This window comes from Sparus aurata, chromosome 24, assembly GCF_900880675.1.
Source record: "Sparus aurata chromosome 24, fSpaAur1.1, whole genome shotgun sequence".
Lineage (NCBI taxonomy): Eukaryota > Metazoa > Chordata > Actinopteri > Spariformes > Sparidae > Sparus > Sparus aurata.
In genome coordinates, this window is record NC_044210.1 from 11,326,426 (window position 1) to 11,341,141 (window position 14,716).

Here is a 14,716-nt window from a genome sequence, read left to right on the forward strand (position 1 = left end):
GGTGAGAAGGAGGAAGGAGGAAGAAGGGGGGGAGAGAAAAAAAAACGGAGAAAATCATTTGAGTAGCTAAATGAAATTAGCAGCTTTAAAGAGCCTGAGGGCAAAGTGGAGTCGTGTCCCCCGTGGCTACGCTTTAGAGAAGGAGGGAATGAATTAAGCTTGACTGGCTCCTCTCCTCCTTCTCCTCTCTCCCTCGCTTGTTACTCCCTCACTTCTTCCTTGTTTTTACTAATATGTAGGGTGAGACGGAGGGAGGGGGTAAGGAGATGAACGAGGGGTATAAAAGCCGTTTGTGGAGGTGAGGACAGGCTGGAGATCTTCTTCGCCGAACAACTTCCTGTCTCTTAAATGTTCTTGTTGACTCAAAATTTGGGACTTTGGACTAAAAGAAACGTGACAGAAAAACTTACCCTGTTCTTTTTACCTCTCTTTCTCATTTAACTTCTTTAATTATTTGTGTTTGATCCAATCCCCCTTTTGCTTTTTCCCCCTTCTTCTTCTTCTTCTGGTTTCCTTTGATACCCTCTTTTCTCTTCCTTCTGGGTGCCGGACATTTTGGCCCCAGCTGTTGCTGCTTCTACACCCAGGATCGAAGCATGAACCCTGGGGCATTCTCCAGCTCTGGGCCCCTGTCCTGGGCCATGTACCTGATGAGGAAAGGCCGAACAGGCAGCGGACTCTTCGGTAAAGCTGATTCTTCTTGGCACCTCACAGTCTTCGTCATCACCTTGGTCTTGTCATGCCATGAAATCGACATTAATCAATGTTTTTGGCATGTGTCTGTGTTGTCGTGTGCTTTCAAATGAAATGAAGTTTCTTGGATGTCAAACGTGGATCTCTAATTCTCTTTAGAGGTTCCAGCATCCCGGGACAGGTTCAAAGACTTCTTTTTGGAATTTAAAGTGTTATTATAGTCATTGATAGAGAGGTTTTTGAGGTCGTTAGGGTGATCTGAGATAATAAAAGGTTTTATCCATCATTCCCGAGTATTCCTAGGAATTAAGGGATATTTTTTCATCTCAGAATGTAAAGGGAGGGAAGGGAATTCTGAAAAAAATAGATGATTCTTGTTCCCAGGTCGTCAAATACCAACGCTTTTGGTCGGAATTTTTATCTAAATGTATGGTATTTGGTATCTGTTGACCTGGGGATAATAAGCCAATGCAGGAAGAGTTCGACCTTTATGTAGCAGGAGGAGACAGATCTGTAATCAAAGTTGTTTTAGTCTCCAAAGTCTAATGTCTAACCCTAACCTCCGGGCCAGAAACCTAACCAAACTGTTTTTGCCTTGTGGAGAAATTGTAGAACGTTTGCATTTGATATGGGGAGACAGTGAATGTAATCCAGGGGTTTTCAGAATCACCACTGACACGTTGACCTGTTCTCGATAGGGTTAATCTTGATCTTGATCTTGAAGTACTTGAAGTGGTATCTAATAATGCTTGACATGTTCTTGGGGTGTTCCAGTGGATTTTTTCAGACTTTTGGGGCATTTTACATCAGTTCCAGGGTTCATAAAGGGCTTTTAGTGAGGATGTCTCATCTCCACACTTATCGTCTGACTTGAATCTGAGTCAAGCAGAGAGTCTTTAAAGATCAGATACACTGAGAGAATATAGATGCCGAACTGGATGGTTGAGACGGTAGAAAACCAACTTCAGTGTCCAGTAGGACTGTAAACTGAGGCCGTGGTTGTACTTTTACATTGATGATTATTAGCTTCTCATCTTGAATTCCTGCAGGTCATTCTTTTCCTATTAATCGGTTATTTTCAAGTTAATATCTTTTGTTGTATTGTCTTCAATTATAAGCATGTTAAGTATTACCCTGATATTCCTCCAGTATTTAATAATCTGTTTAGGCCTTGATGGAGCACATATAGTCGATGATAGAACGATCTGCAGTTACAAGAGCAAGAAAAACTCATTGTTTCTTGTATCTGTATTCAATTGACGAGTCCTTCGTTTATGTCTGATTGATCAGAAGACAAAGCATTTCTCCTGCGGCTGATCATACCAAGCGATGCCGGTGTCAATACCTTTGATCGGCGATTGTGACTGGGCATTGATTATGGATCAGAGGACACCGACAAGCTCACGTGACGAGCCAGTCAGTTGGAAACGCTGGCTGAGCGTAATCCAACTCCTCTCCCTCCGTCACGATTTTTCTTTCTTTCTCTCTCCCTCCTCCGCTTTATTTGTCTCTTTAGACGTCCACACAGTGTCTCAATTTGATTTCATCCCACTAGCACAAATATTCTGACATCAATCTCAGATCACAAAGGACTTAAAGAGACTGCACAGGCAAGATAAGACAAGATCAAATCCTAAATAATAGCATTTCAGACGTTTTGCGGAGGTACCTTAAGGCATCACTTTCCAAAACAGCGCCACAGATCACCATCAGGATAAACACGTATGATGACACATGACTATATGAATTGCTGTGAGCATCTATACTTGTTTCTATAGAATGTGTCTGTACACTTGGCATAAGGCCTAAAATGTTCACAGATATATTGTTTCAAAGCATCCTTCAGGGTGTGAATTATTTATAAGTGTGGTTCTATGAGGAATAAATGTCCAGTGTCAGATTTGATGACGCTAACGTTGATGAAATTGCAGGTTGACAGAAGAGTTTCAGCTGCAGGTTTTAACATGAAAATTGTACTAACTTCATCAAATGTTTCATTGTTAGTCTTTTGTCCAGATTTTCATGCAGTTTAACAAACAGTGATTTTTTTTTTGGTCTTGCAATTTTGAGGCTTCTGAATTCATCCTTCAGTAGAAAAAAAAAGAACCAATAGGCCCTCGATGAGGAAGTGAAAAATAGATATTTCCGAGGGCAAATCACGTCACGGTCATCTCAGGCCGAGGCGAGAGTGGAGGCATTTACATTTTTTATCATCCCCCCTTTGGCTACAGAGCTATGGATGCGGAGGCAGACTGGCGTTTCCCTAAAACTCATCCGACAGCGTGTTGATTTAACTCGAATCAAATGACTGACTCAAAAAAAGAGCCTTACCGAAACAGGCAGGTGCACGAGATGCCACGGACTTGACCCTTAAACTGTAAAACTACCTTTAATGTGTTGAGCCAGGGCACAAAAATCAAGTCTTTTTATGGAAAATCTCAAATATTCTTATCTACAGATTTAAGCTATTGTGATAAGTTACAGTATACAGATGTTATATAGAGGCAATAATGATCTGAATACCTAAAAGGGAATTTTAACCTCCACTGAATACTTCGGTGCCACTCAGTATAAAGTATTTTACCATCTACCTGAATTTATGTTTTTATCTAATCTCCTTCTTTTCAATTACAAGAGTCCAAAATTCATAAAAATGTTCCTTCTTCATACATAAAAGTTAAATTAATTCTGTGTGCCATCGCGCTGTCCAAAGGTTATAATCTGTCAGTCATGCTTAAAAACTCGATACACTTGAATTATATATATGAATAAGTACAGAAAAAAAGTTTTTGAGGTGAAATGTTACACTAATTTAATTTCAAGATATCTTTGCTTATTAAAATATTAATTAATTTGACCTCTCTTTGCTTCCATGTATTTTTTATTTTTTTTTATTGTCAATTAGATTAATTACAAGCCACGATGCAGACACCGTATTTCTTTTAACAACAGAAATTAAAAGTCATCACTGTATCCATATGATAAATACTCTATACAGTATGACCACCACCTGGCTATAAAAAGAAGTTTAAATTGTATATTCAGATCTCGGATTAATTAAAACAGCAGGTTAAGTGTAAATTGGTGTATTTGCATTAAGTATTTGCATCACAGTGCGGATAAATAATTCCAAACACCCTTTACATATCTGACAATTTAATCTCTTCTTGGATTTCAAATATAGATTTAATTTTCTTGAAGTCATCCTCCACTGTCACTATATGGCCTCAAGATCATATACGGCAAGATTATAATTCTTATCACTGTTTTATTGTCGCTTATTATTTATCCATATAATTTTATCATGGCAAAATAAACAATTTTCATCTTTGCATAAATGAGAATTATTCAGACTATTACAGTTAAGTTAATTAATTGATATATATATTGATATATTTTTTATTTGATCTACTAAATCATCAATTGAATCAATGTCACGGTACCTTATTATCTCTATAAGAAATACAATATCATATCTATATCTGTGAGGCTTTTTACAGATTCATCCACCACTTTGTTGTATTTTTCTTAACTATTATTAAACCAGATATTATTGTGTCTCAACTAAGAAAAGACGCGTTATTACTGCAACGACAACACAAGGCAGATGACAGCAAATGTGCCACAAACTAGAATAAAACATAAATTAAATTCTTGAGTCACAATTCTAATTTTATCATATTACAGATTTAAACCCATAAAAAAATCTATATAGCGTCTACAAATAATGATAAAACTGCCTGAAACATGTTCATGAATATAAAATAAAAACTGAGTCTAAATAACTTAGTAAGATGCGGCACGTGATAAAAAGTGGTGTAGAAGAGAGAGAAACCAAATGTAGATTTGTCTCTGTGAATTTAAATCAGGATTTGTGGTTTGTGTGGGAAGAAAACTGGATTCAAATGACCTAAACTACAAATGGTGTGTGATATTTAAATTGGAAAATGGCTCCAAATAATCCAGGAAGTGTTTAAAGTCACGTTTTAACTGCTCCTGTTGGTCACAGACGACTTGGATTAAAACAGCCATTTTTTAAATGGAATCTGGCTTGAGCGCTTTGATGGTTTATAACAGATTTGGTGCTGCTGATCCTTCAGACTGGCTCTCAGGAGGCGACATGAGGGGCCGGTGCCATGACTTAGATCATTTACTGCCCCCTATCGTCTACATCCGGTACTGACAGCCTGCTTCAGATGCACTGCCTTGATCATCACAGTGGCAGCATCTTCTTTTTCTTTCCTTTTTTTTTGTAGTTTTTCAGATGTGGAACGCTTTTTTCCTCCAAGTTTTGCTGCTTAATTCATTTTGACTTTATTATTTTATTTTGAAGGAGCTGTCGCACGTTCGTCTCGCTCTTTTATTTCCGTGTTCAGATTTTATTCCGCAGATTTAACACACGGTCCTGCGTTGTATCACGATGTCGTATTTGACCACATTCAGTCAGTTTCTGGCGCTTATTCAGCAGAAGGGGAAGTGCGGCGCTGCTCTCTCCCCCTCTCATCCTCCTCCGCTAAACCCCGCCTCCTCTCGGACGGACATAGCTCTGATTGGCCGAGACGCTTCCAGTGACAGGCTGCGGCGAGGCTCCCCATTGGCTGAGCAGCTCCGTTGCTCAGACGAGATGCAAATCCAGCGGTCTGCCGGTAAAAGCCTGGCGCTGTCAGCGGGATGTCCATTCATATGGAGGGGAAGGGAGAGAGACATAGCGGGGGAGTAGAGAGAGAGCGGTGTGTCCACTGCAGGGTGTTTAAATCAGGATGAAATTAGATTTAAAATATTAAATACTTCGTACTTTTCTTCCGGTTTTCCAATTTCGCTGCCAAACGTAAACTCAGCTGCGAGGACTCAGAAGGAGCTTTGAAGACTTTTTGGCCATAAATCCAGTTTCAGAGTGACTTTTATATTCACAAGAACACCAGGAAAACACACTCAAGTGTTGGAAATCTGCTTCGGACCTCGCTTTTTAAAATTTGTTTCGGGCTTTCTTTTTTTTCTTTTTTTTTTTGACGCACCGAGGCTGAAATCCGGCGCGTCCGGACGGGTTTGAAAGCGACGCAACCCGGGCGAAACCTTCACGGACACTTCACAAGAAGTCAACAACGTCAGAAGACATATCGACGAATATAGCGAGAGAGAGAAAAGCATCTGTTTATTGATTTCATCGCGAGATCGGGAGGTTTATAGTGAAGATCGGGGAAGTTGAGTATCTGTGGGCGCACTGTGGCGCACAAATGGTGTTCCTGTGGGACGCGAAATACGGTAAAAGTCGTTTATTCTTCAAGAAACTTTCATTTATAAGCTGTCTCTGATGCTTTGTATCATATCAAGCGGTCGTTGCAGTCACTAGCACCAGTCTGTAATGATGCAATATGTGTAAAGAAGGAAAGAATGATACTAAATCATTCATAAATCTGTTAATTTCTTGTTTATTGCAGTCAACACATGCTTATAAAATCAGAAAAGACAGAAGAAGAAATAAGAAACTCTGAAAATCTGCTTTTCCGGCTGTCTATGTGTGTGTGTTTACGCTGGTGTTGCCTTCAGGGACCTCTTCCACTGGTTTCAAGTAGATTTAAATAGCAAACAGCCTGTTATGAGGTTAAAAAGTGGGCATTTTAGGGCTCTACCCCTCTCTTCCTGTCATAATGTACATGTAGCACACACTCTCACATTTACAGTTGTGCTTTGACAGGTCCGTTATTAAATCTAGTTAGGATCAAGTACCTGAACTACACACGTGGCGCTTAAACAGAGACTATAAACACAAAAATACAAGATCCTACACGTTTAATATCATTTTCACTCTAAAAGGTCACAACAAACTGTAGTGTGCAACAATATTTACACATGTTGACCCTCTGATGATACTTACAATTTAAAATAATTACTTATTATTATTATATTATTTTGTGATTATGAGGCTAGGATGCCTTACAATGTATGTTAGGCCTGGAGATATTCAATTTATGGTCACAGGAGAGTTTTAGGACAGATATCTGACTTTTTAAAGCAAAAAAAGAAACAAAACTTGTTGTAAACTATATAAAATTGGAATAAAATGTACCTTTAAATACATCTAGTATCCACAAAAGGCATTTTTCTTGCTTTTAGATGCTTTTTTGCTTCTTTTTCCTTAGATTTATGGAGATTTCTCTCATGAGAATGTTTGTCACAAATCAACAAGTTAACCAACAACTTAAAGTTCATTCATTCAAATTAATATTTGGTTTATTTTGCTCATTTTAGTGTAGAAATTCTAAAAACAATCACGAGACATATAATACACCTTTACCCAGATGTACCTTGACACATTCTATGCAGGAACAAGGAAAAGGTAATAACCTGCCCTTTCTTAGATTACCTGCCGTCCCTGTTTTTTTCAACTTTTTCATTAAAACATGCCACCCCCTGATAAAAGTCATACTCCAACATCAACTACCAGCATTGCCGAGAAAGGCTCGTTCTCCTCGGCTCGTATTGCGGCTGCTGTGGCAGGACAAATTCTGATGGTTCAGTCTTTTTTGGTGAGCTGAGCCGGGGCCGGAAACTCGCTCTACAACCCATACAGAACTCTCATTTTAAAAATGACTTATTTTATAACCGCTCTGTCAGTCATACTAAAAGATAAAACATTCAGGCTTCTTTAACAAATGTGTAACAGCTTCTTGAATTAAGTGAGCACTCAAGGGAAGTTTGTTTGTGTGTCACATTTCATCAGAAAGCTAACAGACTTTCACACTTCTTTTCCTTCCTCCACAGTTGCTTTAATTGCTCGTTTCTCTGCTGGGCTTTGGTGCAGAAATATGTGACTTTACAGGAGTCAGATTTTTTTAGTATCTCGCACTGCAAACCCACTCATATTCGACTCCAGGTCTCAAGGTTTTAACAAGGCCGTGTGTCTCCTGCATGTGTCGAGCGCTCAGTTGTACAGTATAGTAGCAGTGGGAGGGTTTCAAACTGTAAACTAAACTCCAAACCGCCAGCATGTGGCTTCAATTGTGGGTTGGCTGACTGACAAACCGACAGGAGCCACTGACTCTGCAGACACACACACACACACACGCACAGCTGCTCGTTTATCAGATTCCCTCGGCTTCATTCACATTTCTCACCAGATGCACTGCTCTTTGTTATGTTTGCATGAATCGAGCTGGAAGCCCTTCAATTTAAAGCATTTGTTTAAAGGAAGGGGATGAGTGCAGGAGTGTTGCCGCTGTGTTTAGTTTCATGACTACACACTCTGGTATTCGAGGCAGTGTGACCACAGTGTGTGTCATCGAGCGCTGAGCTTTGAGCTCTGAGTTTTGTCAGTGCAATCGTATTTATGTCTGATTCTTTCTTATCATTCTAGTCATCCAACTGTCTCCTTTAAACGATTCAGATCAGTTCAGCCAATATTTATTCAATTTTTTAGCGATTTAAGCTGTCTGTTCAAATATATCAGATCTAGAATCTCAGGAATATCAGCTGTAAAATGTCAGACAAGAGAAAACAATCCAAAACTGAAAGAAAGTAAATTTATTATTGTAGGAGACTAAAATAAACGAACAATATTCACATCTGGAACCAGAAAAAAGAAGCATCTTTCCCAAAAAATTACTTAAATAAGGACTTCATTATCAACATTTTAATCAATTAATCGAGTATTTGCTGTGTTGTTCCCCTCCTCTGATCTGTCTATTTGTTGACTTTATATCTCCAATCTTGAGATATTTATTTTCCGTATCACATGAACTCATCTGACCTCATCTCTCCGTCCTCAGACCCAGCCTCTGGCCGGCGTTACACTCCCCCCTCCACCACCCTCGCCTCAGGGGGGAAGATGGCCGAGGCCCTGCCCCTGGGCGCCCAGGAGGCCGGAGGCGGGGCAGCACTGGTGGGCAAACTGCGCATGGCCGACCGCGGCATGGTGGAGGTACGAAATATATAATGAATTATGACCGTCTCTCAATCTAAAACACAACACAACTCATTGTTGATTCCAGAGGGTAAATGTTTTGTTTTTTTTCAGGTGATCTCAGATCATCCAGGTGAGCTGGTGAAGACCGACAGTCCCAACTTCCTGTGCTCTGTGCTGCCCACACACTGGAGGTGTAACAAGACTCTGCCCATCGCTTTTAAGGTGCGTATGTTACTGTACACTTCCACTCTACTACATTTGGATCCCACCTACATTTCTTTACACGTTAACCGTTCATACGCAACAATCTAGCTGAACTTGCAGAACTTTGACTTCTAACAAAGTATTTCTATAGTGAAGTATCACTTTTTTATAGTGCAATACAAGAGAGAAACATACACATATGAAACAGCACAGGACAAGAGGGAGAAGTAGACTTAAACAAGCCAAGACAAATGAGAACAGTAACAACAGGGCCGAAGAGAGAGAATCAAAACGACAACAACAACAACAACAGAGAAACTAAATAAAAGATTATTATTATTACTACTTTTATTTAAGTGTTTAAAAGGTCTTGCAAAAATTGTCTAAACGTGAATTTCTTGTAGATAAAATGTCAAAAATTGTTCAATTAAAGATAAAGAAACTCGGCCAATCGTCACCTTTCAGAGGCTGCGAATGGTTAATGTTTTGTATTTTTACTTATAAATGACATAAGAAATTCATTGAGAATTAAATAGTCATACTGGCAACCAATTAGTTGACTCATTGAGATATTATTTCAGCGCTAATGAGAGTTAATGGAAGTGTTTGGAGCTAATTGACAGTTAAATGAAATTCATTTATTCGTGTTTTTCACTTGTCTATGATATATATACATAATATTTTACTCTTAACTATAAAATGCAGCTGTCCCATGAACACTGGAGCAAACTGCCCACTTTTAGGCTCAGTAGTGAGTATTTTTCAGACGATTCACTGGGACTTGAAATTGTTCTTTCCTTTATTTCTTTTGCTCAACAAGTCGGCCAAAAATCAGCAAACACATGGTTTTCACTGGACAGCGATGAGAAGACTGATCAGAAGGCTAAGGGTCCGACCTCTTGTGTGCTAATGCGATAATTTTTCTTTCAATTTCCTTTTTATGTAAATTATTTTACCCATTCAGAGTGTTTTATGATATATCTACCAGAAAGAAAACTGAATAATTTGATCCATCCATCTTCCGTATTTTTACATGTTCAGTATGACGGGTTAATATTCTGCGCCGCGGTGTATTCCCTCGTGCATCGATGTGTGTGTGTGTGTGCGGTTCGAACGGCTTTCCTGCACTTTGAGACAAAATGCATTTGTGGAAAAAGCAGCTTTTAGCCGCAGAACACACAACTGATTGATTTATTGAGTTTTATGCATTAGCGTTGGCACATGTTTGTGTGTGTGAGTGTGAGTTTGGTGCATTATGCATCATTATGGAGTGTCATGAGCGGATGTCACTGCCTTTTACTGATAATGGATGACTGTTATAATGCTCACACACACATATAGCATAGTATACACACACACACACACTTTTCATGAATGCGTTGAAATATACACAGGTGCAAATATGGTTTCGTCCATGACACCACACACTGTGCTGTAGGGACACACACAGGCACAATGTGTAGGTATACACAGGCACACACACAATCACCCACACACCCACACACCCAAACACACACACACATTTGGCCTGAGAGCTTCATAATTGTTTCCTCTGACTTGTTTATTCTGCCTGACTGGTTTCATGCTCCATTGCTGCCAGTCTCTCTCCTGTCTGCCCCTGTGTGTGTGTGCGTGTGTGCGTGTTTGTGTGTGTGGTATGAGCATTTGCAGGCCCCGAATTTTCACTGCTGCCTTGCTAGTACAGAAGCATTTCATCCAGTCGCATTCCACCGCAGGCTCGGATCAATACTGTCATTGGCTGATTATTGGAGCATCAGCGTATTGATATCTCAACTCATTCTCAAGGCCACTTAGGTGGTACACAGATAGAGTTGGACCAATAACATTCCCCTGAAAACAATGGTTTTGTTTTGGATTTTTAGATGACTCACGAGGACGGTTTAAGTGGGAAGTTCGCCCAAAAGTGTTCCAGCTATCACTGACTGTGGTTACTCGCTCTTTAGAGCTGAGAGCTGAAAGAGAAACTGTCCATAGTAGCTATCTCCTGTGGTCATTTGCACACTGATGGCTTGGCGTGATTAGCGTTAATATGGAAATCAGCTTCCCCGGCTCTGTATTTGCGTAGGTGTGGAGGAGGAGAATGTGCTCTCTAGTGCCACATGCACCACATGTCACGCATTTCCATTCTACACGTGTGTTTTTTTGGGAGAGTTTCGTTTTTTTTTTTTTATCGCCCCAAATTATCTGCCTTTTGTTTCATTATTTGCATCTTCTTCGGGTGCTCAAATAGTCCAAAGCTGCTGCTCTTTCTGTCTGACCTATAAAGGGCAACAAAATGGACCCTTTGGTGGTTTGACTGTGTCGTTGTGTTGTGCAGCGTGCAGGTTTTGAATGTGTAAATGTAGCTCTGATATCCACAAACAGCCACTTAAACACAAGAAATCCACTCAGGAAGCATAGAAAAAAGACGCTGCTTATAACTTCAGATCTTGCAACACGATTGTCACGTCTGAATGCTTTTTTCAGTTTCTACAGTAATCCAGGGTATTGTTGTTGTCCATAGCTACGGTGCAAACAGGAAGTGCCACCTAATGAAGTATGACATTAAGAAAAAAAGTTTGTGTCATTAGTATTTGTGTATCCCTTCGTATTGAAACTAACAAAGCTGAACATTGCAAATCATGTTAATAATCCTGTAGTATTGTACTGTCCTGATAAGTTAGCATCAGAGCTCTTGAAAATTTAATTTTTAAACTAATTGTAAGCTTGTTGTTGGCATGTTGAACTACTTGTAAATTAGTTGTAAGCTTGTTGAGCTGGCTATAAGTTAGTTGTAAAGTAGTTGTACGCCATTTAAACTAGTTATAAGCTTATTGAGCTAGTTGAGAGATAGTTGTAAGTCAGTTGAGCTGGCTAAAAGCTAGTTGTTTGCCGGTTGTAAGCTTCTAAAGCTAGGTGTAAGCTAGTTGTAAGCTTGATTACCTTGTTGTAGGCTAGTTTTAAACCTGCTAAGCTAGCTGTAAGCTTGTTGAGCTGCTTATAAACTAGTTATAAGCTTCTTGTAAGCTTGTTGAGCCTGTTATAAGTTAGTTGTAAACTAATTAAGGTAATTGTAAGCTAGTTGTAAGCGCATTGAACAAGTTATAAACTACTTGTTAGCCATTTGAACTAGTTATAAGCTACTTTAGCTGGTTGTTTGCTAGTTGTAAGCTACTTCAGCATGTTGTAAGCATGTTGAACTTGTTATAAGCTTGTTGAGTTGGCTGTAGGCTTGTTGTATGCTAGTTGAGGGGCTTAAGACAGCTGAGCTTGATGTACTGTAAGCTATGTAACCCTGTTTGTAAGTTTGCACCAAAGATCGTCTATTTTACTCTGATATCTGTGGTGGATGTGGTGGTCTCGGGTCACAAGACCTACGCAAATATGTGGACATGTTTTCCCAGCTTTGACCACAGCTAATGTGAACCACAGCCAAGATTACTGACTTGTGTTTACAATAGATTGCAAAAGCAAACCAAACGTTAAAAGACAAAAACAAACAAACCCAAACAACCTCTCCTCTCTTTCGTCATGTCACTAGGTGGTTGCACTGGGCGACATCCCCGACGGCACCCTCGTCACGGTGATGGCTGGAAACGATGAGAACTACTCGGCCGAGCTTCGCAACGCCACGGCCGCCATCAAGAACCAAGTGGCCAGATTCAACGACCTGCGCTTTGTGGGCCGCAGTGGAAGAGGTACGCAGATAGAAACACACGGATACAGAAACAATGACAATGCAGATCGGGGGTTTGAAATTGTGAACAGCTTGCCACAAGCACACAAACACAGCATGGATAATCTAGGGGAAGTACATGTGAATAAAAACAGTGTTCACACAACTTCCTTCTAACACCCCATTCAACGTCTACCTCGGACTGCCTCCCCCACTCTCTGTCCCCCCCCCCCCCCTTCTCTGTTTTTAACGGACACACTAGACCAGTTATTCTAAATCAGTCGCAGGCAAATGTCCCAACTTATCTATTTAAAACACCAGACCTGTGTACACAAGCTCTGCTCACACTCACTTATTCACACGCACACATACATAAAAAAAAAAAAAAACAGACCAGCGCTCCCCAGCTGAATGGAAATGTCGGAATAACTGTCGATATGTGACAGATTCCACTGTCCTGCCGTTGAATTATGAGCTTATGAATAAATCATGCGCGGTATAATTCAAATGAAGAAAGTTGAGGAGTAGAAAAATTTGTTTTCATGCAAATGCAACTGCGCGGAGTACAATGAGCTTCACTCTCCCGGCATCACTCGATCTGGGGAGAGTTTAAAAGGTACAAAACATGGTGGTTTTATCAATAGCTCCGCTTATTGTCTCTGTAATTATTAACTTTCTGTTTTATAATATCTGCGTCCTTCTCGTTTTATTTGAGTTGTATATCCCCCTTAACAGGCTAACTATTATCTTGTTGCAATAACAACACGCGGTGGAGGGGAACTTAAACGTCTCTTTTTTCCGATAACTATTTTTAAATGCAACTTTAACGCTCTTGTTTGTTTGTCTGTTGTCCTTTTCTGAATGACTCACCCTCATATTTGATTAATCCTTACCCTTGATTTTTATATTATATGTATATTGAGTGTACAGCCATCCTGGCAGCACTGTGAGGCACAGTGGTGTTTTCAGCTAAGTGTAAGTGTGTAACCGTTTCATCTTCTAAAAGTGTTTAATACTTTAGTGAAACAGCTGGTCACTGTAGTTTTTTATCGAAAGTTACTTCAACAGGAAAGAAGGGCAAATTTGTTTGGGACTATTTCCTGCAGGGGATGAATACAGATTTGCGTATTCGAGGTAGCAGGATGGTTTATGTAGTTTTTAAGAATAATTCAACAAAAAAACTTTGATAAACTCACATTACTTATGAGGAAACAACAGACAACAGGCTTATCGTTTAACATAACGGCTAACAGTGTCTGATTCTGCCTGTTTTTGTCTCCGGGTGTGATGTGACGAGGGCCCTGTGTTGTTTCTGGAGCTCTGACATCCTGATTTCTGGAGAAAATCATGAGTACCTCCAGGGTTTTTGAGCACTGAATGATAAACAGCCACATCAAACCGCATGTCGAGTGGAGTTTCTTCACCTAAAACCTCTAGAATGTCATTAACCGTCCGTGTGTGGGAAGTCTCTGCAGCTGATAGCAATGAGTGGTTTAGCGGTTTGACTAGTGGTTTCTCTGAGTGTGTTTTCTGTGTGTGGGTGGGAGTGAGTGTCAAAGATCTCAAACTTAGTCATCATTAGTCAGTGTTGCCTGTTTTTTTTGCAGAAGCACTTAGTTGCAACATACAGAGACACTGATACGCTCAGGATTTGTGCAGTATTGACACAGTGCGTTTACGGCGATGTAGAGCTGCTCGGCCGATTTGCATACGAGTCGCTGTTTTTCTTGCTGCAAAAAAAAGAAAAAAAAAAGTCTGGGTGAATTCAACCGTTTCACTTTGAAGTTGATAATTTACAGAGTCGTTTTTTTTTCAGCTGGGATACTAAAGTTGTACCGTTACACCTGAAATCAGATAAACCCTGTTTCCATCATGCAAGTGTCTATACGGAAACGGGGGTATAAGGACAGAGGATGTCGTTCCCTGTTCAAATTGTAAAGCCCAATGAGGCAAGTTCTGTCGTAACGAACATCTACCTGACATGACGGACTAGCTGTTTCCACCTACAGAGAAAAAGAAGAAGAAGAAGAAACTGTTTCTACGGCTGGAATCTTTCTGGATTCTTCCCGTAACGCATGATAAAAACGTTTTTTTTTTTCTTTCTGCGACAAACTGACAGTTCGCTTCAGATCTGCTTGACAATTCGTGGAGCACGCAGCTTAAAACAACATCCTAATTTAACCAAATGTTGTGAAAACTCCCCTTCCTCTTCATCTTTTAGCCGTTCGTCCACATTAAGC

General features: G+C 40.0%; 1 protein-coding gene across 4 annotated transcripts in view; it reads left to right on the plus strand.

Annotated features, from left to right (window-relative positions):
• Positions 1-14,716, plus strand: part of runx1 (RUNX family transcription factor 1) — a 48,680-nt gene that overhangs the window by 20,761 nt on the left and 13,203 nt on the right. For 2 of the 4 annotated variants that reach the window (XM_030410358.1, XM_030410360.1), the window contains exons 2-5: positions 566-684; positions 8,460-8,611; positions 8,708-8,818; positions 12,342-12,498. In XM_030410358.1, the coding sequence (XP_030266218.1) occupies positions 597-684; positions 8,460-8,611; positions 8,708-8,818; positions 12,342-12,498 (508 nt within the window). In that variant the 5' untranslated portion in view covers positions 566-596. Of the gene's footprint in view, positions 1-565; positions 685-5,383; positions 5,956-8,459; positions 8,612-8,707; positions 8,819-12,341; positions 12,499-14,716 lie in introns of those variants that run through there. The other 2 variants (XM_030410359.1, XM_030410361.1) reach the window with 1 other exon arrangement.